At 36.1% G+C, this 27,339-nt stretch overlaps 6 protein-coding genes across 9 annotated transcripts; 4 read left to right on the top strand and 2 right to left on the bottom strand.

Annotated features, from left to right (window-relative positions):
- Window positions 1–248: 248 nt before the first annotated feature.
- LOC120263810 (purple acid phosphatase 8-like) lies at window positions 249–1,913 on the top strand. Its single transcript, XM_039271791.1, has 7 exons — window positions 249–488; window positions 569–725; window positions 817–924; window positions 1,001–1,128; window positions 1,201–1,338; window positions 1,416–1,480; window positions 1,557–1,913. The coding sequence occupies exons 1-7, from the start codon at window positions 312–314 to the stop codon at window positions 1,771–1,773; spliced, it is 990 nt and encodes a 329-aa protein (XP_039127725.1). The 5' UTR covers window positions 249–311; the 3' UTR covers window positions 1,774–1,913.
- A 1,893-nt stretch (window positions 1,914–3,806) lies between these two features.
- On the top strand, window positions 3,807–8,252 carry LOC120263781 (monoacylglycerol lipase-like). The gene is made up of 7 exons (XM_039271757.1): window positions 3,807–4,551; window positions 5,600–5,638; window positions 5,743–5,813; window positions 6,703–6,767; window positions 6,852–6,941; window positions 7,050–7,142; window positions 7,459–8,252. Exons 1-7 carry the CDS (start codon window positions 3,995–3,997, stop codon window positions 7,882–7,884), a joined length of 1,341 nt encoding a protein of 446 aa, XP_039127691.1. The 5' UTR covers window positions 3,807–3,994; the 3' UTR covers window positions 7,885–8,252.
- Window positions 8,253–8,858: 606 nt separating this feature from the next.
- Window positions 8,859–11,096, top strand: LOC120263284 (N-alpha-acetyltransferase 40). Of its 3 annotated transcripts, none has more exons than XR_005537035.1 (7): window positions 8,859–8,988; window positions 9,414–9,516; window positions 9,768–9,847; window positions 9,936–10,268; window positions 10,405–10,508; window positions 10,629–10,671; window positions 10,759–10,776. XR_005537035.1 is itself a non-coding variant. In XM_039271149.1 (7 exons), exons 1-7 carry the CDS (start codon window positions 8,935–8,937, stop codon window positions 10,831–10,833), a joined length of 765 nt encoding a protein of 254 aa, XP_039127083.1. In that variant the 5' UTR covers window positions 8,859–8,934; the 3' UTR covers window positions 10,834–11,096. The 3 variants fall into 3 exon arrangements, 2 of the variants coding, with proteins under 2 accessions (XP_039127083.1, XP_039127084.1); XM_039271149.1 differs by having other exon boundaries at window positions 10,473–10,549; window positions 10,759–11,096; XM_039271150.1 differs by lacking the exons at window positions 10,629–10,671; window positions 10,759–10,776 and having other exon boundaries at window positions 10,405–10,548.
- Window positions 11,097–12,155: 1,059 nt separating this feature from the next.
- On the top strand, window positions 12,156–16,184 carry LOC120263566 (65-kDa microtubule-associated protein 6-like). 2 transcript variants are annotated; one of them, XM_039271525.1, is made up of 13 exons: window positions 12,156–12,402; window positions 12,490–12,586; window positions 12,983–13,186; window positions 13,535–13,789; window positions 13,925–14,140; window positions 14,224–14,379; window positions 14,457–14,616; window positions 14,693–14,844; window positions 14,942–15,029; window positions 15,108–15,181; window positions 15,260–15,334; window positions 15,408–15,758; window positions 15,851–16,184. In XM_039271525.1, the coding sequence occupies exons 2-12, from the start codon at window positions 12,497–12,499 to the stop codon at window positions 15,741–15,743; spliced, it is 1,806 nt and encodes a 601-aa protein (XP_039127459.1). In that variant the 5' UTR covers window positions 12,156–12,402; window positions 12,490–12,496; the 3' UTR covers window positions 15,744–15,758; window positions 15,851–16,184. The 2 variants fall into 2 exon arrangements, with proteins under 2 accessions (XP_039127459.1, XP_039127458.1); XM_039271524.1 differs by having other exon boundaries at window positions 12,156–12,586.
- Window positions 16,058–17,145, bottom strand: LOC120263567. The gene is made up of 3 exons (XM_039271526.1): window positions 16,855–17,145; window positions 16,481–16,672; window positions 16,058–16,405 (listed from the first exon to the last, which is right to left on the bottom strand). The coding sequence occupies exons 1-3, from the start codon at window positions 16,915–16,917 to the stop codon at window positions 16,226–16,228; spliced, it is 435 nt and encodes a 144-aa protein (XP_039127460.1). The 5' UTR covers window positions 16,918–17,145; the 3' UTR covers window positions 16,058–16,225.
- A 925-nt stretch (window positions 17,146–18,070) lies between these two features.
- LOC120262861 lies at window positions 18,071–26,476 on the bottom strand. The gene is made up of 7 exons (XM_039270767.1): window positions 26,235–26,476; window positions 25,513–25,620; window positions 25,286–25,431; window positions 25,045–25,193; window positions 24,862–24,943; window positions 18,391–18,510; window positions 18,071–18,295 (listed from the first exon to the last, which is right to left on the bottom strand). Exons 2-6 carry the CDS (start codon window positions 25,538–25,540, stop codon window positions 18,397–18,399), a joined length of 519 nt encoding a protein of 172 aa, XP_039126701.1. The 5' UTR covers window positions 25,541–25,620; window positions 26,235–26,476; the 3' UTR covers window positions 18,071–18,295; window positions 18,391–18,396.
- Between the last annotated feature and the right edge of the window lie 863 nt (window positions 26,477–27,339).

Genomic DNA, 27,339 nt, shown 5'->3' with positions numbered 1-27,339 from the left:
CAATGGTCTCATGCCACGTCCTCAATATTTTAAACTCACCCCATTCCCTAGAAACTACACTCACCTAATCACTCTATAAATAAATACAAAAAGAACAATAAGGACAGAGTACATTCTGAAAAATAAATGTGTGAATTTAACAATTTCCCTCCATTTACCGTTACTAGAAAGGGCTCTCTCTGTTCCTATAATTGCCTGCACGCTAAGATTGTTCACAAGATGTTTCACGTTGGAAACTTGTTCAAAGCTTGTCTAATTTCATCACTATCTCACACTCTCTTATTCTTCTTATTGTTCCATTCTTGTCGACAATGCATCGAAGACTCTTCATCGTCACTTCGACCATTGTTTCCTTCCTTGTCATCTCATCTTTCGCCCAACTTCCTCAATTCGAGCAACCGATAAAACCCGATGCTTCATTGAGTCTCTTGGCCATTGGAGATTGGGGAAGGAAAGGAACTTTCAATCAGTCTTTGGTTGCAAAACAGGTTGGTGTCTTTTAATCAGTGAATCTAATTCTACATAAATGATTTTTCTTATTAATGTTTGTTTGTTTGCTTGTTGATAGATGGGGAGGATTGGAGAGGAGTTAGGCATTGATTTTGTGATCTCTGTTGGTGATAATTTCTATGATGCTGGATTGATTGATGTTTATGATAAGTCATTTGAGGAGTCCTTTACAAACATTTACACTGCTAAGAGTTTGCAGAAACAGTGGTATGCCGGTGAGTCTTTCGCCTTTTTTGGAATTCCATACTGGGTTATTCTTTCTGTTTTTTAATGAAGTGTTCTCTGATTTTTGATGTTCTTCTGTAGTTTTGGGAAATCATGACTATAGAGGCAATGCTGTTGCGCAATTAGATCCAATTCTTCGAGACATCGATAAGCGATGGCTTTGTTTGAGGTCTTTCATGGTTAATACAGGTGAACAAGCGGAAGATTGAACCTCCATTCGATGAATTTACTTGATCGGTGTTTTTAATTTTCTCTTTTCCATCAGATATTGCGCAGTTTTTCTTCATAGACACTACACCATTTGTCAAGAAGTATTGGAAGCATCCAAAGAAGAATCACTATGATTGGAGGGGAGTAGCTCCTCGAAAAAAATACATTTCGAAAGTTTTGAAGGTACGAAATGAGACTTGAACTGAATAATTTGTTCTTCAGTTTAAGTTTACTCTGTGACACTCTTTTTCTCAGGATTTGGAGATTGCATTGAGTGAATCGACATCGATATGGAAGGTCGTTGTCGGGCACCATACGATAAGAAGTGTTAGCGAGCACGGGGATACAGATGAGCTTGTCGACATGCTTCTCCCAATGCTTGAGGCAAGCAATGTGTTATCATCGATAACTGCAAACTGAAACATGTCCTCTTTTCTAACTCTATTCAGTAATTCTTTAAAATTCAGGAGTTCGGAGTCGATCTATACATGAACGGGCACGACCATTGCCTCGAGCACATTAGTAGTGATGACAGGTAAAATCAAGATTTGTTTTTCTGATGAATTATACAGTAAATAAAATATTGCTTGTTTAAAAATTCTTTCCTGCAGTCCAATTCAATTTTTAACGACGGGAGGCGGCTCGAAAGCTTGGAGGGGTATCTTTAATCCAAATAAGGTAGACACACTGCGGCTATTCTATGACGGGCAGGGATTTATTTCACTGCAACTGACCAAAACCGACGCGAAGGTTGTGTACTACGATGTTGATGGTAATGTAATTCATACATGGAGCAGAACCAAAGATTGCTGCCACCCTTACATTTAGGACCCAGAAAAAGAACAGAACTGATTGTAAAAGTTTTGGCATCATTGAGATTTCAGTAAAATTGAAGATCACCGGTAACTTTTGAATATGCTATTCAATCTTCCGGCTCATAGCATCGATAGAATTATTTTCCGGATATGTAATTGACTGTGAACTATTCTATTGTGAATCTGTGATTGTTTCCAATCATGTATATAATTGAATTGAAGTTCCTTACACTTTGTCCTCTGAAATAATAAAGTTTCATGGAGGAATTTCACATGTTCTGAATTATTGTCAATTCTTTTAACTCATTATTCTAAAAGAAGATGCTCTCTGCTCATTGTGATATGAATTTGCTGAAAAGAAAAAATGGAAAATCTCTGCATGAAATGGCATTATAATTACTGAACATTTATGTAGGAAACTATCATTGGCAACAATTATTGCAAGAAAACATTAGTGTTGGTATGATGATATATGCATTTAAAACTATTCAATGATTAATTGATAAGAGACATGAGATATCTTATAGATTGGTTCTTGCTATGAATCTCATTTTGTGATCATGAATTGGCACTATGTGCATTATCTCAGATATTGAATTGGTGATGATGATGGATATATCTTTTTCTTTTACTTGCTGAAAAATCAATACAATGTAAGCAAGCGTAGATGATTTGTTGGGTTGGATCATGTGTTTGTTGAAATTTAAGACACATTATAATACTACTTCATTTCATATACTCAACAGGTATTTGTTTGTTATGAAGTGTATAGAATTGATAATTTTTTTGAAACGGTTTGAAGTAATATCACTTCCAACAGTTCTGATATTTATTTTATTATTAATGATAGAGTACTAAAGTGGAGAAATAAGCTTTTTCTTTTGATTCATAAATCAAAAATTTGAAGTGATTTTAGTTTATAGTCAAAATAAATACTGATAAATAAATTTTTGAAATAAGGAAAAGTCAATCCACTTATCCACTTCAACTTCAATAACTTTCACACCGCTTTAAAACAAATGAACATAGCTCCAAACATGAACGGCAACTTTGGTTAGTAAGCCTTAACATCAAATATTATTATTGTTCTTGATAAAGTAAAGGATCTTGAATGCATAAAGACACAATCAAAAGTATGTTCTTTAGTTAACATCGAAGGTCCCATTAAAAGTTTAATGTAGACAAATTTATTAAAAAGAAATGGATGATATCTCTATACCGCGTTTAACCACTTAATACAAACATAATCTTATGAACAATGCCGATGATCATGAGGCCGACGATGGGATTTTTTTTTTTTTTTTTTTTTTTTTTACAAAAATAACAGTGCCTTCTAACAAAGAATTTCAAAGGAATATACCGTTATTTCTGCATTATTATCTACACTGATTATATAGTGTTATACAGTACTAACCATTTGAATGACTTAACCACTGTATTATCAAAATAATTTAATATATCCTAAAAATACACTTCATATTATTTATTTTATTTTTCTAGAGAAGTCAAATAAAGAATTGTCTAACTAATAATCGGAATTAAGATTAAGTCCCACTTTGAGACTTAGTCCATTAGATCAACTAGCATTAATGTAGTGCAATTGAATTGACTCAAGTACATGGTCGCCCAACTTTGACCAGGTTAGTCAAATTTGACACTTAGGATCGGACCTGTTCCATGTTTGGGTCCGGACACAATCACGGAAGACCAGGTCCGATCACAGAGTCAAACAACAGCACACACAAAACACGAAACAGCAACAACCGCCACGTCACACCTTAATGTTGTTGTATGGGCCCTACATGCCGCCATTGACACGTGTCATGATCCGAGAGGGCCGCCGTGAATTTATCTTTGACTATTTCCGCCAATTCATGCAACACTTCGCCGCTACCATCCACGTGTCCCAAGCCTATCCTCCCAGAACGGGAAACTAATTGCCTCGAGATTTGCACACACTTATTCTGGACAATCTTGAGGCATAATCAACGGCTGTAAATTTTCCAACTTTTTAATAATAAAAAAATATATTTCTCCCTTCTTTTCCGCTTGCTATATATGAACGCATTCGTCGTCGTTGCCGAAGCATCAAGGTTCATCGATTCAAGCCCTAACCCTAACCCTAACCCTAATTTCGCATTGAATACGCGAGATTTCTGCGGGGAAGAAAGATCGATCGACCGATCCTATTAATTGCTTGATTTTTTTGGGAATTTATTTGAATTTTTGTGTTTATGATTTGTATCGGAAAGACGAGCGTACCTGCGGTTCGGATTCCAGTACGATCGGTTCCAAAAGAGAGGATTAGGATTGGGAGGAGGTCGCCGGGGAGGATGGAGACGGCGGGGGTGGTGATGAGGTCGCCGGCAGTGGCGGCTGTGGCTGCGACGCCGTTGATGTTGACGTCCGGGGCGAGTGGGCGGGTGAATGCGTTGCTCTCGTTGCGGGTGTTGCGGAGCTTGCTGTTGCTTCTCAATAGTTTGATACTATTTCTTCTCCTCCCGTTCCGTCGCCGAGCGCGGTTTGTTGCTGCTGCGGAGAGGCCGTCGTCGGGGGTTGGGGAGGATAAGAAGGGGGCGGTGGTGGTTAGGGTTCCGGCGGGGATGGTAGCGAGGAGGAGAGGAAGCGAAGGGGAGGCGGCGGTGAGGAGGGCGATGGCGATAAGAAGGGTGGGGGTGAGGGAAGAGAAGGGGGAGGAGAAGAGGAGCAAGAGGGAGTTCGCCATGTTCTCCACGGCGAGAGGGGATTCTCTCTTCACCCAATCCTGGACTCCCGTTGTCAAGGCCACAAGGTTGGTGGTTTCTCTCTTTCCCAAAATTTTCCCCCAATTTTTTTCTAACTTTTATTTAAATTTCAATCACAGATGTCCTTATTCTTGAATTTTCTGAATGAATTCAGCGTGATGTTGATCGTGAAATGTTGTTGTTGTTGTTGTTTTTTTTTTTTAAATTTTACTGTCGAATATCAATATGTATATTTTTCTCTCACAACGGATCATATTTCAATTTGAAATTGATTTAGAAATTCTGGAAAAGTATCTATTTTCACTATTTGATTATGTTTTTAAATTAGGGATAAAAATCCGTGTTTTTCTCCCGAATTTTTATTTGTTAGAAATTTTCCAAATATTTTGTCACATTTAACACGGGGAAATGCTTTGAAAAAAAAACCATTTTTTTTCTATGCCATGTGTCCTGTGAGTACTTTCAAAAAAAGTACCTTTGAATTCGATTTGTAAATGCTAGAATTCCACTAGTTATTTCTTTTCTTGTTTGTATTATAATGTGGAGATAATTCGTATTTTTTTTAAAAACTCCAATCAAGATCTGGAAGCCTGGAGTTTTGTTTGAATAGAAAATTATAGATAGTTTCTCAACATGAAACGCGTTGAATGAAACGTATCCATCTTGAATTTTCTTATATTTTTCCATTTATCATCTCATGTTTGGGACCCACTTGGTCATTCTGATGTTTTAGAGATGCCACGTTTAATGGTACGTTTGGAGCGAATCGTCCCTGCGTGCCATTCTTTATTCAATTATTATGTCCTTTTCTAATGACAAAGGATTCAGAGAATTTGTGGAGGTCCGTGTCATGTTGGTATCCTCACCTTAGTTTGTCGCTTCAACCCTTGCCACTGGCCCACTGTTGTGGCCGATGGTGTGGACCATATGGTTGTAATATAAAGTTTTTTTTGGAGAGAATAAATCAGTTTAGAGTATATAGCATGCGTGACATAAACTTTAGCTGAACTAATTTGTTTCATTGTGATTTGTTAAGTTGATTGCTAGTCAAGTGCTTTGTTGTGATAAAAAGTTCATCTTTTTTATGTTGTGCAGGGGTTTGGTTGTTCTAATGCATGGTCTGAATGAACACAGGTAGCTTAATTTGACTTTTGTTTGATGTTTTGTTAATAATGTTTTTGATGTATTGGCGTTTATTTAGTTGACTAATTTCTTTTAATTTATTTTATGTTGTGCAGTGGAAGGTATAATCATTTTGCGACGCAACTGAATGACCATGGTTTTAAGGTGTATGCCATGGACTGGATTGGTAAGCAACTGAGTACTATCAATCCTTTTCAAGCATGCATAAAATAAATCTGGTTGATGATGGGGTGAAATTACCGAGGGAAATATATACCTGCTAAAATTTAATTTTCTTATGATAATAAAATGACAAGAACTTGTGTATGCTGGAAAATCGTAGGTTAGTTGATGATGCAATTGTAAAACTTGTCACAATTTTGCTGTAGGCTGTTTGCTTAAAATCAATCTCCCAAAAACTTATGACACATTCTTGACATTTTCACTTGGCTTTGGTAAAATGAAAGTGAGATTGGATTTATAACTAACTGTGGAACTTTAATGATGTTGTTCATCTATTATTGTTCCAAATGTGAATGTTTTTTGCTTTAGCTTACGCTTCATCTGTGTCATATTTTCTGAAATTGATATTTGCTCTGAGCTATTGAAACTTTTTTAAGTGCCTTTTTTTTAATGTTCATTTACTTTTGAAAGTTCGAATTCGATTCTTTTCAGGTTTGAAAGAACTGCCCCATGACTTGGCTCAAGATTGGCACAAATCTTGATTGAGACAAGTCAGGTCAGCTAGTATTTTGAAATAATCAGTTGAGAATTAGAAATGACTGTTAGAGACTGTCTTGCACTTCTAGCTTCTACCAGCAAATCACAATATTGAGACACTATATTAGTTTGGTGAGATTTGTCTCATCACAAGATTGAGTGAATTCTATTCATATGTGCCAACCTACTGTTTCTTATACTCACAATTATTAGGATTGATAAAATATCCATTCATCTGTTAAAATGAGGAACATATTTTCTGAAGCATTTAACATGTAACTTGGAACACCACAATACAAATATTCATATTCCTTTTCTCCTGGGCTTCTGTCTTATGTGCTTTGGTTTCTCTTCAGGACATGGTGGAAGTGATGGTTTACATGGTTATGTTCCTTCCCTTGATTATGCTGTCAGTGACCTGGTATTAATCATTTATCTCTTGCTATGGAATGGTCATTTCCTTTAAACTTTATATCTTCTCTTTATAATGGTTCATACCATGCAGAAAGCTTTCTTGGAGAAGGTGTTGACCAATAATCCTGGTTTGCCCTGTTTTTGCTTTGGACACTCGACTGGTGGGGCTATCGTTCTCAAGGTGAGTCATTTTGGCTGAGTGACATTTGTCTCTGCTGCTTCTTTGAAACATATAAATACTGAATTTCATTCGTATTAGTTTTTTAATTGGTTTTCTTTTATTATGAAGGCTGTACTGGATCCAAATATTGAATCCCGCATTCAAGGAGTAGTATTGACGTCACCTGCCATTCATGTTCAACCATCTCATCCAATCATCGTGGTATGTACCTCAACGTAGAAGACTAACGAAATCCTGATATGATATATTTATCAGACTATATATCAAGCTTAGGGAATTCATATCTTTAAGTATATATGAGTTTCTATGCCAAATGATCACTACCACAAATCTATTAGAAATTCAACCACTATTAGAAATACACCTGTGAATAGTAAGCACATCCATGTATCATGTGAACGTTGTAAAACCATGTGGTCTAGGAATATATCTTGATGTTCCAAATTTTTCTTGCTACAATTGATATGTTGTTCAGAATAAAATTGCGCAACTAAATTTTGGTTCTTTCTAATGTCAGAAATTGGCTCCAATCATCTCGTTGATAGCTCCTAAATACCAATTCACTGCTGCAAGCATGGGCCCTCCTGTTTCTCGCGACCCCGAAGCATTAAAAGCCAAGTACTCCGATCCACTTGTGTTCACTGGATCAATACGAGTCAGAACCGGATACGAAATCCTGCGAATCACATCCTACTTGCAGCAGAACTTGAGCAAAGTGAAAACCCCATTCCTAGTCCTTCATGGTAATGACGATACCATCACTGCCCCCGAAGCCTCTCGAAGATTGTACGAGGAAGCATCCTCATCTGACAAATCCATTAAACTATACGAAGGACTGTTGCATGATCTCCTCTTCGAACCCGAGAAAGAAGAAATCGCAAAGGATATAATCGACTGGTTGTGCAGCAGACTCGATGATTCAAGCAGAGAGCTCGAGAGGTGAATCTAATGCTAATGGCAGTCGGCAATGTGGCTCAATTTTTTTATGACAGCCACTTGGTGAAGCTGGAAGACTGATTATGATCTGAAATGCATGTTTATCAGAAACTTTGTACATGAAGTGTGAACACTGATGAGATTTTTTTATCAATCTCAGGCCGCATTGTTTATGAGAGCCAGGAACACTTCCTCTTGTTGTATTAGTGTTCAATGTCATTGTCTATAACATGTACTTCTCATTGCCTGATGGCATAATCAACTTCAATCAGAGCAAACCAAGTTATTTATGTGTTTGTAGCTAATGTTTCCAGCTCTCAGTGGCTGGCATATCATTTACAGCAAGTGAAACACCATGATGTCTTTGTTTATTAACCAGGGAACATCTGTAAAAGTCATTCCAAAATTGTACTTATATATGTAAATCAAAAGAGCGTTATGTTTTTCACTATTTAATGATTGGGAATTAGCTTAATGAAAACATCCTGTATAATTATCAGATTTCATATTTAAGTATGGTTACGTTATTTTTTCAGATTTTTAAGTAATATATATTTATGGTGTGAATTAATAGTTTGAACTTTGAAGTCAACCATTCGATAGCTCAATGATATATCATAAAAATATAAGAGAGAAGGCAGGGTTTAAATTTTTCTACCGGACTACAACATTGTTCATGTATTGTTCATGCATAGTATTTTTTGGGCCCAATATTGTCAGTAAACCACTGTAACTAGTGCATCTCCTTATTCATCAAAATGAAATAAAAAATTAATAATTTAAAATTATATTCATATAATATTTATTATATATACATAAGTAGAACAACAAACAAAATTACTTCAAAGAATAAGAATTTCAAAATATCTAAAAATAACAGGGAAAAAGAAAAAGTATTTTTTTAAATTTTTATTTTCTACAAAATAACATAATGACTTTGTACAATAATCCAGTATCAATATGAATAATTTCAGAATTTTGCAGGGTTATACACGAAAAGAAAGCTTCGAGATTTTGAAAAATCTCATTAGGGTTTTGTTTGGGAGGAATTCTCGCCATGGAGCCAAATCGATTGACGAACAGCAAAGAGAGGATTTTGAGAAGGAAAGAGGTCTAATTCTTCTTCTCTTCCATCTTATTCTTGTGTTGATTTGTTCCAATGATGAAAAACTTCGGTTCCTGTTTCTATTGATCTTCTTCGCTTTGAGTTTATGTTCCAAGATTGGAATTTTGGAAGAATTTGATTGAATGGATATGAAAAACTAGGTTAAGATTATTTGGAAAATCCTGAATTATACTCTTTGGGATGCAAGTACATTGATGCAAATTTGCTTTATTTATGTGTTGTTTGGTATTATTTAAAATGTTCATGGATTTGGATGCCTTCTTGTTACTGTTTTGAATTCATTGTTCTTCTTGTTTGATTTTCACTTGCTATTTATTCAGCTCATTTATCAGTTGAGGAAATTTGAGGCAAAAATTAGAGTATATAAGCTTGCATTACTATGTAAATTGAAGCACAGTTTGTTTGAGTAGGTACTAGAGAAGAAAAAGGCTATCGATGATATCATAAAAGCGGCTTCAGCTGTAAAAGATCAATTAGCTTCTTTTCTACCTTTTCGCCAATACGATAGACATGGTAATCGTTTTATTGGAAATCTATTACTGCTCTGTCTTGGTGATTGATATGTTCACCAGGATCGGAAAAATTTGTTTTTGATGAAGTTACATATCTTTTAAAAGAATTTTGTTCTTTGTTCTGATGAAAAACCTGAAAGGAGGCTTTCTTGATGTAGAACTGGAACACATGTTTTGCTGACATCCGAATCCAATCTGATGACATCTAACTCTTTGTATACTTTGTATTCTTCATGTTGAATTGGTCACCAGGTCTGTCATTGTATTTGGATTCGGGATTTGGGGAGCATTTAACTTCATCTTTGAAGAAATACATTAAAATTCTTCTAAAGGTCAAGAGCAATATCAATATGGTTTTATTTTTTAAACTTTAATTGATGGAAATGGAAATGGAAATGCTTAATGCAATCAAATATCTAGGTCAATATGGAGGGTCCATATGGTTCAGAGTGGCCTGTGGAAGAGAAGATAAAACGCAGAGAAATGGTTGCACCTCAAGCACGTTATATATTTGTGAGATCATCATCTCCAAATGCAACTCTAAATGATAAACTTGACAACAATGAGGAGAAAGTGATTTCTGGTCATTGGATAGGTGATGGAGATCCTGTTGTTGCCTTTGTGCATTATCGTTTTGTTATCGAGGAAGAAGTACCCGTTCTTTATGTATTCGAACTGCAGCTTGAGTCTTTGGTACAAAGGAAAGGATTAGGAAAGTTTCTAATGCAACTGCTTGAACTAATTGCTCACAAGGTAGTGAAATCTCTCACCTAGGCACAGATTAACTAATTCTTTTATTCTGGTAGATTGTTTACGACAAGTCTTGTTTCAATTTTCTTTCTTTTCCATTGTTCATTCAACTGAATTTTGTTCTCATGTCTGAAATTAGAGTTATGGATCTTTGCCATTTTGCATGATGGACAAGACAATAATTATTCGAAACCTCGTGTCCTGCAGAATCGCATGGGAGCTGTGATCTTGACAGTACAGAAGGCAAATACATCAGCTTTCGATTTTTATATCAACAAGCTTAGGCAATTCATTATATATCTAAAACCTTGAAATGAGTTGCTTCATTTTTCCTTAGCTTATATACATGTTTTTTCATTGCAGGTATAGCATTTCTTCTATTTCACCATCCCGAGTTAATCCATTGGTACAACTTTTTCACTCACCATTGTTGTTACTGAATTTCTGACTAGTTGATTATTAGCCTTATGATTGCTAACCGGTTCTCTTATAGATCGGAGCTGAGGCAAGCTATGAGATTCTATGCAAAACATTTGATGCGGAAGCTAAAGCCAAGCTCGAAGAGTGAATACATCCCGGTGAATTACTATGTACATCTTTCTCCATGCACAAAAATACAATACATGAGTAATCTACATTCTCATACGGAATACACACAGTACTCTACATTCTCATACGGTGGTTGCGACGATTGCAGATGAGTGAACAAGGACAAGAAGCTGTATTGCTTATTAGTTAAAGCGTGTGAAAAAGATAAGAAAAATAGTGTGAATCATTCTCTACTAACATATAAAAGAAACTTGGAGGAAGGAATCTAAGCAAAGTTTGTTGGCATATGATGCTTTTATTATTGATTCATATATATATGTATTGTGTTAAGTGGATGATGGTCCCATTTATTGTTTTCTTTGGGGAACATTATGGGTTGTCTTGTTGCTTTGTAGTACACTCTTCATGCCTTAATAATCATTAGTCTTAAGAACAATAACCCATTTTCTAATCATGATTTAATCTTATTCTTAACTAACTCAACCTCTTAATCACCTGCTCAATGGTTGTTAAACCATAAAGGTCATAGTGTCAACTCAGAGGGGACCTCTCAACTACTTCTTTTATGATGCAATTTAGAGTTTGGAAAACTAATCCAAGAAACTTTATCCATTGTTAGGGCCATATCTTCTTGAAAAGGATATGCTTTTGTTTCTTTAACTGTGGTAATGCATGTCATTTCTTGGTACTTATTTTGACTGAAAAATCAGGAAGAGTCCAAGGCTTGATAAGGTCCAGTAAGTCACTAAATTAAAAGGCTTGAAATGGTCCCAATGTAAGTCACTAAAATAATTATGGGTCTCTTTATCTCTCTCTCTCTCTCTCTCTCTCTCTCTCTCTATATATATATATATATATATCAATATATGTATCTTTTATATAAATATGATTGTGATGATGATAAGCACTAGTGTGGAATTGGAGTTGATGTATTTCAATGGCCCATGCCAGCTATGTTATGGTTCCCTTGTCTCTATCTCTACCCAAACTTCTCTTTCATTCCATCTCTCAATTTTATTTGAGTGAATATTTGTGGATGTCTCTTGCATGACATAAACTGGCAATCTGCTAAACTTTTTATTTTTTATTTTTTCTAATTTTATATTATTTTTATTATTTCTGTGGAAGTGAAAAATGAGTTTTGTGTGAATTTAACTTTGTTTAATCTGTTTTTTTTTTTTACTTAGTTTAATGTATTGTTTAAGCAAAGTTGTGCATGTGAAGAAGCACAAAACACAAGCACTTTTTTTGTATTGTCATTTGTCATTTGTCACCTACTTTTGCTTGCATTCTACTGCATTCATACACACATTCTTCTTTCTACATCTTCCTTATAAAGAAGAACTTTGCTAACTTTTGCTTCTTCCTTTGCTATACACCAACTCCCACTAAAACAAGTGTTTTGGTTTTGTACCATACTGAAAATTCACTGTTTTTTAAACTTTCAATCCCATCTTGTACATCAACATCATTTGCTGCTGTGCTTTGATTGCTAGTTTCTTTCTTTGAGCTCTTGCTGGTTTAATGGCAGTCTTTTTCTCATTGTAGTTGCCCTGAACTACAAGGTTCTGTTCTGTGAGAAATTTAGGTGGGAAACCCTAAAATGAGGTTCTTTGATCTTTGGCCTTTGAGTTTATAGGGCAAAGTTTGGATCTTTACTTGTGTTTGTCTTCAGGGAGGGAATGGTGGGGGTTGGGGTTGAGGTTGGATTCAGGAGGCTCTGCAGTACAAGCATGGGGACAAGCTGTGAGACTTTGCTTAGAGAGCTTCAGGTTCTTGTCTTTCTCTTCTATCTCTCCATTTCTTTTGTTTTTGTGTTAAAGGCCATGTCTTTCTTGTTTGTTTTTTTTTTAGGGTTTGTAGTGCATGTATTTGTTTTGTACTATGGATTTTTTGGATTCATGTTATGTTGTGTGCTGTCTCTTGTGTCTAATTATTCTGATAATTTCTTCTGATTTTGTACTTTTTTTTTAAATTTTCTAACTTGTTGTAGAATAGAGAACCATTATGTAGTTAATGATTTAAGCTTGATTTAAGCTTTAATTGTTTAGTATTTTGAATTAGTGGATAGAAATTGAAGCTGGATTATGTTCTATGTTTTTTTCTTTGCTTTTGAAGAACCAATGTGGCAAACACTTAGTATTTTTTATGTATTTGTGGGGGAACAGTGTATATGGACCGAGATTGGTGAGAGTGACGAAGACCAAGACAGTATGTTGTTGGAGATTGAGCGAGAGTGCATGAACGTGTACCGAAGGAAGGTCGATGAAGCTAGCAATGCAAAGGCACAACTCCACCGGACGGTGGCCGCCAAGGAAGCGGAACTCGCCACTCTTATGGCCTCCCTTGGAGATCACACCTTATACTCTCAGGTATAGATTTTGATGTTTTTGTTAATTGAATTCCATTCAATCATCATGTTCTTTGAACATTAAGGCGAGTTATCTGTAAAGTTAGTGCCTTAATCATATCCATATATACTTGTGTTTTCTAGAGCTTCTGACACATTGGTTAGAAGTTGTGAAAAGCCTTTTAATTGAGCATTTATCTCTTTATAATTGTGTTGAGGTTGCTCAACATTTTTGTTTCCGATCTGCAAAGCTGTTAATTTTGCTTCTGTTTTGATACCTCGATCTCAATAGACTCTTTAGTGAATTGGTTATAAAAAAATTATATGATTTGGCAAAGTTGTTGATCACCTTTTGAACCTCTGTATGCAGATAGAGAAAAAGGGGTCATCGTTGAAGGAGCAATTGGCATCGGTTACGCCTATTTTAGAAGATATGAGAGTAAAGAAAGAGGAAAGGATCAAAGAATTTGCTGATATCCGAGCACAAATTAAAAAGATCACTGCAGAGATCACAGGATGCGCCAATCAAAACAATGTCTCTTTCATTCACACAGATGATCAAGATCTATCATTGAGAAAGCTTAATGAGTATCAAGCACAACTTAGAATTCTCCAAAAGGATAAGGTAATTCACTTGTATGCTTTGCTAAAATTTCGGCATTTTTCCATTTCCACGGCACAGCACAACACACACAGACAATCATGTAGTTGTGTTTACTGGATACATTTAGTTTCCTGACTTCTTGATATGCTGTTCTAGTCTGATCGCCTTCAGAAGGTCTTGGAGTACATCAACGAAGTGCATTCGTTATGTAGTGTGCTTGGACTGGATTTTGCAAAGACCGTGGGCGAAGTTCATCCTAGCTTGCATGAGACCGATTCGATTCAGTCCACAAACATCAGTAACAACACACTAGATGGTTTATCTCTAATCATCACAAAGTTAAAAACTGAGAAGAAACTTCGTGTTCAGAAGGTACTGCAAACTTCTTCACAGTTTTGATTTTCATTCTTTCTCACTACCTTTCTCTTATATGTATAAGTCATGTTGTGTTGTAGTTGCAAGGAACTGTAGAATCTCTGCTTGAGTTATGGAAATTGATGGATTCTACCGAAGAAGAAAGGAGACGGTTTGAAAAAGTTCTGTGCATTCTCAGAATGAAGGATGAAGACATTACATATTCTGGTTTACTCTCATTGGACACTATCAAGCAGGTCTGATAACCAAACCTTTTTATCTTGTAACAGCAACCCAAGTGCAGCTTGTCAAATTTCCCTTTTGTATTTGATAGACAGAAGCTGAAGTAGAGAGATTGACGAAACTAAAAGCCAGCAGAATGAAAGAACTTGTCTTCAAGAGAAGGTCTGAATTGGAAGAAATATGCAAAAGGTCACATATTGAACCCGACACGAGCACTGCACCAGAGAAAACTAATGCAATGATAGATTCCGGTTGATTTTTATCTTTATCTTCAGCATGCGGAAACTCTATGGATGGTATCTTATGATTGTCTGCCTTCGTATTCAGGTCTTGTAGATTCCTCTGAACTTTTGGCAAACATTGAGGCGCAAATAGAAAAAGCAAAAGAAGAATGTATAAGCAGAAAGGAAATTATGGACAGGATTAACAAATGGCTTATGGCTTGCGAAGAAGAAAGTTGGCTTGAGGACTACAACCAGGTTTAATAAAATTGATGGTTGAATGTACTACAAGATAGGCAATTTCTTAGATGTATTGATTCTCATTCCAGGCTAAAAATTTCCCTTTCGAATGCAGGATCAAAACAGGTACAGTGGTGGAAGAGGTGTACACCTGAACTTGAAACGCGCCGAGAAAGCACGGGTGATGATCATGAAGATTCCAGGTACCTGATTCTCCAAATTAGCATATTTGTGTATATTCTTAATTGAGATTACTATGATTGACTCAAGATGCTGTTCAGCTATGGTAGACAATCTCATCGGTAAAACATTTGCCTGGGAGGATGAAAGAAACATGCCGTTCTTGTATGATGGGGTGAGATACTGTTCTTCAAAGGACTGTCCTTTATCTTTAATGTTACTTACGAGCTAAACATTCTGTCTATCTTTTCAGGTTCGATTAGTGTCCATTTTGGAAGAGTACAAACTTACTAGACAGCAAAAAGAAGAGGAGAAAAAGCGATATCGAGTAGCTATTCTTTACCCTACTTTTTTACGTCAGCGCACACTGATTTGCTGATGAACAATCCATCTTATTGCAGGATCAGAAGAAGTTGCAAAATCTACTCCTTGCTGAGAAAGAAGCAATGTATGGATCGAAAGCTAGCCCCAGAAGGAGCAACAGTTTCAATAGAAAGCCAAGTTACAATGGAAATGGGAATGGTTTTATGACTCCTGCACCTAGACGTCTTTCCGCAGGTGGTGCTACCCCTGAACTTCTGACACCCCGATCATATTCCGGTCGACAAAATGCATTCTCAAAGGAGATAAGGCGATTCTCAACTGCGCCACTGAACTTTGTTGCTTTACCGAAAGAAGATAACATGTCGTCTTTTGCTTCTGTCAGCGGTTCAGAACCAGAGTCTCCTTTCAGCTAAATCAATCATTAACTGGTAAACTTTTCGATTTATTCTTGCTATAATTAGTGATTCATTTCATTCTAGTTCTCATGAACTTACACCAGTCTTTGATCAATTTTTTTCAGGAGAACTACCTCAACAAAGTACAGAATTGTAGGTTGTGAGAGTGGATGTACACTAGTATTTGATCGCGTTCGTTTTCTTAGAGCTTGAATCAATGAGTCCATAGTATGGATATGTAGATGTATAGGAACTAACCTGAAGGTATTGCAGGATTCTATTCAGTTAGATATATATGATACTTTTACCGATAAACACCGTGGCGAAACTTCTTTTTTGTTCTTGTACAAAATGTTTGCTTGATATCACCAATGCGTGTTTTTAAAAATACATTGCTAAGCAAATTTGTACTGTTTGCTTCAAATGTAAAATTGTCAAGAAGCACCAATTTCAGGACTATTTCTCAGATGTGTTATGCAGTGACATTAGAATCAGAAACTTCAAAACATTGAAATAGCAGAAAAGAGTTGTACTGGTGCATTCCTGGAAGATGGAGGCGCACTCGGATATCGAATCTTTGTTGGTCGTCCACGGTTGCTCGCACGTACATTCGGTATCTTCGTAACCATGTTTTCTTCATTCGGCATCAGTAGTTCAAGTTTTTTACCCATGCTTACACCCTTGAAATGAAAAAAAATATTTGATCAACATAAGAGACGATGAACCATAGATTCATATTTGCTTTGCTTGCTTACATTGTAAAAGGGGGAGCAGCCGGTCATCGGAAAAGTCATCGGAAGATCATCATCTACAGGTTGTAGTGGGTGTTCGATGGGCTTCACCTCGCCGTTAAATTCAACAACCACAGCAGAGTTGTCTTCTTCAACATCCTCATACGCAAATTCGGTATCTTCAGCTTCATCTCTTTCCCTTACCAAGCTTTCCTTCTTGTCCATGCATCACAATACACAAACTAGTTAAACAAAGCTATTCCAACTGAACTTTCTATATATATGGATCACAGAAAGAAAGATTGTTATATGATAGTAAGCAAGGAATATGTGAAACATATATATATATATATATATATATATATATATATATATAAGAAGAAGAAAGGTAATAGTACCAGAAGAGAAGGACAATCATAGCCCCTTGTGTTGCCTGAGAAGGGCCAAAAGATGCCAACCATCTCTCTTTCTCTCTTTCTTTTGTTGTTGTTGTTATTGATGATGATGATGTTGCTGTTGCTAACTCTGCAAGGAAGTGTTTTATGGCTTTATGTACAACCCTTATAAAGCTATTTGTAGAAGGGCTTCACTTGTTTTCTTTTATTCTTTGGTGTTATTTTTTTTCCCTTTCATAAAAATGACCATTTTGCCCTTCATTTATATGTATTCCGTGTAATATCTTAAAAATTAAACGTATATCTTGATAAAGTTTATACATACTCTTAGAAAAAGATTATCATATATATATAATTGAGTCAACGGTATGTTATTTAACGCTTTATGTTATTTTTTGTGTTTTAAGTTATAATCTTTAATAAATAAATATATTTATAATTTTAGAATCATTTGTTTGTTCAAGCTTCACATCTTTACCGTTGATAAAAATATTTAAAAGTAGAAATTCATTACATTTATGTGAAGGGTAGAAAAGTCCTTCCGTAAATCGGTTAATTGATTATAACATAATTATTTATTACATACTTCATCTCACGTAGCATGGCCATACATTATTTTCTTTAAATTAAGTTTATAAAAACCTAAACTTCAATTCCTTTTTTTCTTTTTTAAATAATTTAGTGGAAGCCCAGTTTTTTATGGGTCCCAGTCATTGGTATACCACTTTGAAAGAACAACTAATAAGAATGCTATTAAATTATAAAGAAATAAAGGTATGGACAAAATATATATATATATATATATAATTTATATTGTTTATAGATGTCCAATTATCAACCGTTGGATTATGATTCAACGATTGATATTGATGAACAATTCATTATATTGTTCCAACATCCATAGATTTCTTATCTATGACGGTCCTTTTATCAACCGTTGGATCAACATTGATAAACAATAATTATTGTATAGGTTACTGTAGTGCTTACTGTTTATCAATGTTCACCGTTGAATCGAAATCCAATGGCTAATAATGAACGCTCATAGATTTCTTATCTATGAACGCCCATAGATGAATGATTCTCTATATATATTATAATAATAAAATTTGTTGTATATCACACATGATTCATAATAGACTAAAAAAAAAATTGCATGTATACGCATTAGCATAGCAAGCAAATAATAGAATATTATACATCAATTATTGAACTCTAATCAGGAAGTAATCGTTAGCTAATCACAAATGATTAGCATGTAATTGAATATAATATTGTCACCCCAAACTTTCATGTCATACATATATATATATATATATATATATATACACGATCATTCTCCAGATAATCTCCAAAAGATTTGGTACTCATAATGAAGAGAAATATTACAAGAATGAGTTGTCTTTGACAAGTTCTTGTATTCTAAATTTCGACAACAACATCGCTGTTCAAAAAAATGATAAAATTTTATCATGCAACCCGACAAATTGCACTTGACGAAATCGATTATAGACTAATAAAAATTTTGGTAGGATATACCTGTTATTAAGCAGGTCTGCTGAGAAAGAAAGCCAGTATATAACATAAACCAGAGTCGATGGTCGCTAATGCAACGATGAGAATGGCCACAAGAACAAGGGTAAGAGCAGCAGTTTTCAGCTGCAAATCATCAAAGAGGGTTAATGCAAATTTAAATAAGTCTGAGATAAATTGATGCCAATGTAGCAGTATATGTGATAACAAGGTTTGGCTATACATCTATCAGAAAATTAAACAAAGATAAGTGAAAGATAAACCAAACCGTGTCTTTGAGATACAGAAACAATTCTTGTTTATCACTAAGGAAATAAGCAATGAGATGAACATGGCAATGTCATTGAATTAATTGTTTAAACACTAGGAAGATTGTGAGATGAGAAATAAGAGACACACATGGAGTTTGATCAAACAGCAACACGAGTATTCTGATTTAACTTTCTACACACCATGAGATATATAGCTTTGCAGCATTTGTCACAGGACCAACAATACATCATTCATAAGAATATGTCAATAAGTTTTCTTTAAATAGTTGAATTTACAAATGGCGCACTATTCCACAAAAATGATGTTCTAAGATTTTCAGATTATCCTGCTCATCACTGCACCTCAATCTATATTTCTTAGAAGGGAATTGATTAAGAACACATAAGGGTAAGTATTTTTAGTGGGTACCATACTATAGTCATTTTTTATTTTGAGCATCAAATTTTGATTTGTATCATTTTGATCACTTAACTTTAATTTGTGTTCACTGGGAGGATACCAAAGGGATTTAAGGGAGAATTTGATAATATATATGCTAGATTTGCCATGTCAACACCAATTCACTGTGTCATCTATATAAGTGGATATCACACATCATCAAAGATAGCCACATGACCACTCTTATTACACTCGTACATGTCACGTCAGTCCCGGCGAACTAGTCAATAAGAGTGACCATGTGGCTTTCTTTGATGAAGTGGCATATCCGTATGTGCAGATGACGTGGCGAACTAGTGTTGACGTAACAAATCCGTCATCAAATTTTTCCTATAACCCCCTTGATACCATCCCCATGAACATAAATTTGAATCGAGTGACCAAAATAATACAAATTGAAGTTTGACGCTCAAAATAAAAAAATGACCATAGTACGATACCCACTCAAAAGATTTCCCCAAACATATAATATCACATAAGCTTTAGGGCTACTGAATTGATTTCTATCAAGGCCAACTTAAACACCAGATTACTATTGAAACAAGAAAGATTACGTGTATGTTAAAAGAGTTGTATTGTAGTTGGGTTAGTAATGTCTTATGATCCATATCTATTCTTAAAGGAGGTACTGTCTCACATGAGATTAACCAACAAAAAAATTTCGCAACATTAGTCAACATGGTATCAGAGACATCACTGCCACCGTAACCCTAGCCCTCGTTCCATAGCCATCACCGCTATTCATTGCCGCCGCTGTAAACCTTTGTTGCCACCATACCTCACCCTCTTCACCACTCTAAGCCGACATACAACATTTAGGAAGTCATGTATAATTGAAAAACATTGTATATGCAGGCAGATGTTCCTCACCCTCTTCACTTCACCACTCTAAGCATAATGGAGTCTTCAGTACTTGCATTTGAGGAAGTCATGTGGAATTGAAGTTTGCATATGCAGGCAGATATACAACATTGTAGTTAAGGATCCAAAGAGCCTAGTCTGGTTGTGTCCTTTGGCGCGCCCTTATGGTCATGATGAAAAACCAAATATGCCCCACTAGGGGACAAACCACAATTACTCTTACTGTGGAAAACTTAAGGACTTCCTTGAGAGAGATAGCCTATGTGTCAGTCACTCAGCAAAATGGATATGGTACATCTGGCTGGGAGATTGTGGTGAGGTTGGAGATTTAGCAACTCATCAAACTAGAGTTGATGCCTAACAAAGTGAAGCTCAAGGGTACTAAAAACTACTTAAGCTAGTTACATCAGGCTATCCTTATTCTGAAGACGAAGGGCCTGAAGGGATATGTTATTGGAGACCACGTTGAGCCGGCTGACAAGTTGATGAAACTCGATGTCATTGTCAATCGTGTCTATGATTGAGAACATCAAAGATGCTAACGAGGTGTGGAAGGCAGCGAACAACATGTACTCTGGGGTTGGAAATGTCATACTCATGGCACAGGTAGAAAAGGAACTTATGAAAATAAGGCAGGAACAACATACTGTTCTGATCTGAAATATGCCGCTGAGCTCAAGTGGCTGTGGTCTGACCTTTGATTATTATAATCCATTGATAGTGCCCAATGCACTGAGTGCAGTAATTAGCCGAAAGTGGATTGATCGTTGGAGAATAGTTGAATTTCCCAAAGGCCTGAATCCTAGCTTTTAGAATAAGAGAGCAACTATATTCACACAGTCCACCTTGCCTTCCTTGGAGTAGGTGATATTAGCTATGGCACAAGAGGAGACAGCTAAATTTTATGGGTGACATTTGTCACAAATGCCCAATCAGCCTTAGCTCTCTCTAATGTGAGACCTGCAAATGGCGAAACTCGGTTTGGAGGGTGCTATAATTGTGGAGATTATGGACATATTAGCAAATTTTGTACACAACCGAGAGGTAGAGGAAGAGGCACATACAAGGATCGTGATAAAGAAGATCATGGTTGGAATATTGGTAGGTGTGGTAGGGATGCTGGTGGACAGGCCACATCTTTCTATTCTTGGAGGTGGTCAAGCGGTCCACTCTGTTAAGATGACTACGAGGGAGATAAAGCAATGAAAAGCGTTCAAGTCTAACGTAAATGATACTGAAGGCAGAGCTGCCACCATTGACGTAGTTACATCCACATCTATCGGTAACTATGCCAACTACATTCTCAAACATAAGTCCTAAGGCACAAGCACTTGCATCTTCATGTAAAAATCCATCATAGGAAAAGGATCCATCAAGTGCACATCATCCATAGTTTAATCTCATATCCTGCATATTTCTTCTTTTCCTATTAATTTACTCTCAGTTAGTGCTATTGTCTACCAACTGAAATGTATTGATTCTTTTAATGAGCTTAAGGTCTGGTTTCAGGAGAACGAAACGGGGAGGAAACTTGGAACTGACACTTGGCATGATGGGTTGTGATATTTGGATAGGGACAATGTTGATGTTGCTCTAGTGTTTGTTCTTATTGTTGTTGCTTAAGGCAATTGGGAGTCTGAGTTGTTGTTACATTATTGTTATCTTAGTCATTCTTCTTTCAATATATTAAGTCGGATTTTTCCATCTCTTTACATGAAAGCAAATAAGGAAATACTAATGTGTGATGCTTGTGAGTTTGGCAAGCACACAAGAAACACTAATGTTAGTTTTTGGTCGTGAAGTTTAAAACCTTTTGATGGTATTGACTTGACCTTGTCCTATTATTTTAATAAGTGGTTACATATAATTTATTACCTTTATTGATTACCACTCCCATATGGTAGGGTTATATTTGATGAAAAATAAGAATAATGCTCTTACTGCTTCCAACATTTTCATAAATAAGTTATGACTCAATATGGTGCACAATCGTACTGATAATGGGAAAGAGTATACGAACACAGAATTTGGTGACTACCTTTCAAACTACATGTCCTAACAACGCACTTTAGAATGGAGTTTCTAAAAGTAAGAACTGGCATTTACTGGAGATGATAAGATCGTTGATGTTCACCATAAATGTTCCAAAGTATTTCTACAGTGCGGATGTTCTTACAACATATCTTATAAATCGGATGCCATCTCAAGTGTTGGATAGGAAGACCACGTGCAAAATACTTGATGGTGAGAATAATTACATTACTCCCCCAAAGGTGTTTGGTTGTGTTTGCTTCGTACAAGATCATAGATCAACAGTTGGTTAGCTTGATCCACGGGTTGTGAAGTGTGTTCATGCGGTATTCAACAACCTAAAAAGGTTACATGTGTTGGAGTTGAGTGGAATGAAGGATGCTTGTCAGAATGGACGTAACTTTTCGAGAGTCAAAGCTAGACTATGGAATAAGATCGGATGCTATTTTTTCGTTTGATGATACATCCTTTCCCAGCATAGATGGTGATGGTTGGGAAAGGGAGATAGAGCAAATGAAGCAGAGTGTGCCATCATAACCAGTGCCACAACCAGCAATCGATAAGGTGGTTGTTAGATCTATCCCAATTCTTGTGGAAAGTATTGAGAAAACTCCTGTTTAAGGGGAGAATGGTGGTTCGACACAAGTACAAGTGGAGGAACAATTTCAAGGAGAAGTGAGAGTAACAAAAACAATGTCTATACCAAAAGATTGGACAATAGCCAAGCAAAGTCCCAAGTGGCGAACAACGATGCTAGAGGAACTTAATGCACTTGCAAAGAACATAACTAAGGAGTTCATACCTTTTTCTACATTGTTGGCTGTAAGTGCCTAAGTGGGTGTTTACTGTAAAGCAAACGAGAAGATTGAACATTACAAGGCACACTTGGTGATCAAGGGATACAACCAGACTTATGGTATCACTTATGATGAGACCTTCATACTACGATGAGCAGTGAGAACTGTGGTGTTGCTTGCAACGAATTTCAGGTGGTCATTACATTAGTTGGACGTGAAGAATACATTCCTTCATGGACATTTACAAGAGGAAGTTTGTATAGAGATGCCTTTTGAGTTTGGCAAAAAGTAAGCAATAGATAAGATGTGTCAGCCAAAGAAGTTTCTCTATGGACTTAAGCAGTCCCCTCAAACCTGGTTCAATAGATTTAGGAGAGCTGCTTGTGGGATGGAATACTACAAAACCAACACTGACCATACAATGTCCTGTAGGCATCTTGGAGGCCGCATTACTTTGTTAGCATTATATTTTGATGATATTGCGATTACAAGCAATAGTGAGAAAGAGATTGCTTAATTGAAGGAAAAACTTACAAGAGAATTAGAAGTGAAGGATCTTGGACCAGTGAGGTATTTTTTCAGAATTGAGGTTGCCCAATCACAAAAGGGCATTGTTATCTCTCGAAGGAAATATATTCTAAATCTACTCACCAAGACTAGTATGTTAGGATGTCACCCATTAGCTATCCCTAAGGAGCAGAATAATAAGATTTGTACTAATTCTTGAGAGCTAATTGATAAAGAAGTATATCAAAAACTAGTTGGGTGACTAATCTATTTATGCCACTCACCTAAACATCACTTATGCTGTGAGTGTAGTAAGTCGATATAGGCATGATCCAAGAACAGGGCATATGGAAGCAGTTTATCGAATATTATAATACTTGAAAGATAGCCTAAGGAAGGGCTTATTGGTTAGTGTTGGAAATATAGTACCACATCGGTTGTGTGATAGAAGCGTAATGGATTTATATATAGATATAGGGGTTGAGTCACTAAATCTTGAGACTTTTTGGTGTAAAGACCCCTAAACCCATATAGAGCCCATTTAGGGCCCACTAGTACCAAAATATAAAAAACTAACATGGTATCAGAGAAATATAGTGGAGCCCAATATATATTTTTACACAAGTAGTGTACAAGTACATGTGTGTAGGACCTCCATGTGTGTAGGACCTCTGAGACACAAAGTAGTGTACAAGTCCTGGTAAACAGATCTCTGGTGTACAAGTCTGATCAAGTTCGACCAAATTGAACTTGAAGGAGGGTGTTGGAAATATAGTACCAAATCGGTTGTGTGATAGAAGTGTAATGTGTTTATATATAGGTATAGGGGTTGAGCCACTAAGTCTTGAGACTTTTTAGTGTAAAGACCCCTAAGCTCATATAGAGCCTATTTAGGGCCCACTAGTACCAAAATATAAAGTAACAAGTACCTACAGATTGAGGCCTACAGTGACGCAGACTGAGCTAGTTGTGCAAATGACAGACGATCCACCTTGGGGTATTGTGTTTATAGAAGAAAATCTTGTGTCCTAACAAAGCTAAAAATAAACCATGGTGGCACACTCAACAGCAATGGCAGAATTTCAAGCAATGAAATTTGCGCTGTGCAAGATGATTTGGCCACATATTCTCATGGTACAACTACGGGTGTATCGGCATACTCCTCTTAAGCTATTTTGTGATAATCAGTTAGCATTGAATATTGCTGATAATCCAGTGCAACAAGATCGAACAAAGCATGTGGAGATTAATTGGTTCTTCATCAAAGAAAAACTGGATAGTCAAATACCAACAATTGATCATGTACAAACAACAGAGCAATTAGCTGACTATCTTACCAAAAGTCTTAGTTCTATAGCTCTTACAAGTTACAAATCACTGTAACAACATGGATATGATCGATACCTTTTGTCCATCTTGAGAATGAGTGTTAAGAGTTGTATTGGAGTAGAGTTAGTACTGTATGATGGCCCACATCTAATCTTTAAATAAAGAGGGGAGTGTCTCACATGAGACTAACCAATAAAAAATTTCAAACATTAGTCGACAGTGTTACACAGGGAATACTTACTGTTGTTTGAAACTGTGGCCACTCTATGTACTTCAACTGACTAGGCTGCTCAACCAAAAAATCAACTAAATATCTCACACTCCTGTAAACAAGAACAAAAAGTTAGTCACCCAACTCTCATGAAGTTGGAACTCATGTTTGTAGTAAAGAACAAAAACAGAAATTGAGAAACTTTCCGTTTACCAGATGACATCCCTGATCAAACTCAACCAAAATGGCTCATCATTGAACTGATCCTTTGTAGTTAAATTACGATAGCCATTTCCTCCATTTGCAGCATATCTAAGATGCTTCGGCGCAGGAAAGATATTTCCAGAAAATTTTTCTGAGGCCTGAAAATTGTAAACAAGAACAATCACAGTATAAAGAAGAAATCCAGATTAAAAAAAAAAAAAAAATGAAACCTTGATACTACTTGCTAAACCTCTTCAAGCATGAACTGTCTCTTTTTACTGAACTTCCAAAAGCCAAAACATGACCTAGGACTCGTGCGGTTAACAAACAGCACTCGTGCTTTCATAGATTTCCCCATGGTACCAGGTGACTTGTACCATGTGCATAGTGATGAATCTATAAAATGAAAAATTCCATTTATTGAAAAAACCAGAGATTAAAATATTAGCCATGCAAAGAAAATGTAACAGAGAGGACCTGAACAATGCATCCAAGTGGTTGTCATCTTCCTCACTTGCTGTGAACTACAAAACTTTGAGATACTTGTTTTGATGATTATGTTTCAGAACCAAGGCCAATTTAAATCTATAAAAAAATATCAGCTTCAATATATATAAATATATATATATATATATATATAAGAGACTTTCTACAGAAAGGTACCAATTGAACATAAAACACCTTGCAATAAAGTTTAACAAATTTGCACAATAACCTACTTTCTACTGATTGTGTTTGAAGTAAGACACGAGTGGAAATTAAAGGTATCAAATTTCCATCAATTTACGTTTGGTATTTTCATAAAATAAAAATTATTTAAAAATTTCATTGTTTGAATGCAACCTAGAGTTCAGCAAAACTAAGCGAAATACAGAAACAAACCATAAAGTTTAGGAACAGGCATGCAACAACATTTGATTCAAATCTTCATAAGCAAGTGTACAAATAACGGTTTTAAACTGTCCCTGATCCCAAATTAATAATTTATTCAACAAATTCCAAAAGGGATATCTCTTCCAAACCAGACATCTTACATCTATGAGCCAAAGTTCACATCTTTGAACCAGCAAAACAAGAAAATAAAACAATCAGGTATTGAAAACAAAACCTCAAATTTAGAACCATCTTATCATTCAAAAGGTTCAAAAGAGCACAAAAGATGATCAATCCATACTCCATTTAAATCAAATCAAACATACCACCAGTCTCTTTTTCTCAGGGAACTTTCGTCGAACAGGTCGTGTGCGCTACTGCTCCGGCCACGAAAACACAAAATCGAGAAGAAATTCTCGTTAAAACCTTTGAGAAATCGGAGCTGAACGAGAAGAGGAAATCCAATGGAAGAATTCGTCAAGAATGATCTAGTGAGAAGAATTTCAGAAAAGGAACACTAGGGTTTCAAAGAACCCTGCAGACAAGGAAAAAAAAAGGGGCGGGTTTTTTTTTTGGGTTTTGCACATATAATTTACATATATATTCTTATTTATATACCTTTTTTAAAAAATTAAATTAACATACATACCTTTTTTTAATTTTTAATTTTATTTAATTTGCTTATATTAAATAAGAAATTTCATGTCTTAAATTGTAATAATTAATTATGTTTTAGTATAATTTTTTAATAACAAATCTTTATATTTTCATATATATATATATATATATATAGGACAGGTAATATTAGGATGTCCGTAGATTTCAAATCTAGGAGCATTCACAGTTGGCTATGGTCATCATGAATAGTATAAAACACATTCTATAGTGTCATACAATAATCGTACACAGTTAAAATATATACAGTACTTATATGAACAAACAACTGTTAAAAAGTGACCCAATAGCTGTAGAAGGGATGCCCCTTGAGAACAATAATCTAGGAACGTCCATAATTACCATTTCCCATATATATATGGGATTACATCTCCTGGGGACATCCCCAGAATTCATATCTGGGGATGTCCCCAGGGACCGTTGGATCAAATGATCCAACGGTTCCTATACATCCCAAAAAAACCATTATTTTAAATCTTAAATGAAAACAAGAGTGAAATGGTTTTAGATCCATCCCCTCCACCAGCGCCCACCCATCAACGACGCCTCTCATCATCGACACCACCGTCTCCCGTCATCTCCACCGACGCCTCCGCCATCAACGCCTCCTATCGTCTCCACCACCGTCTCCCGTCATCTCCACCGACGCCTCCACCATCAACGCCTCCACCATCAACGTCTCCTATCGTCTCCACCACCGTCTCCCGTCTTCTCCACCAACGGTGCCTCCTCGTCGTCTCCATCAACACCAACGCC

Source organism: Dioscorea cayenensis, chromosome 6 (assembly GCF_009730915.1).
Source record: "Dioscorea cayenensis subsp. rotundata cultivar TDr96_F1 chromosome 6, TDr96_F1_v2_PseudoChromosome.rev07_lg8_w22 25.fasta, whole genome shotgun sequence".
NCBI classification, from domain to species: Eukaryota; Viridiplantae; Streptophyta; class Magnoliopsida; order Dioscoreales; family Dioscoreaceae; genus Dioscorea; species Dioscorea cayenensis.
Note: the sequence above shows the minus strand (reverse complement) of the source record. Positions and strands in the feature narration are given on the sequence as shown.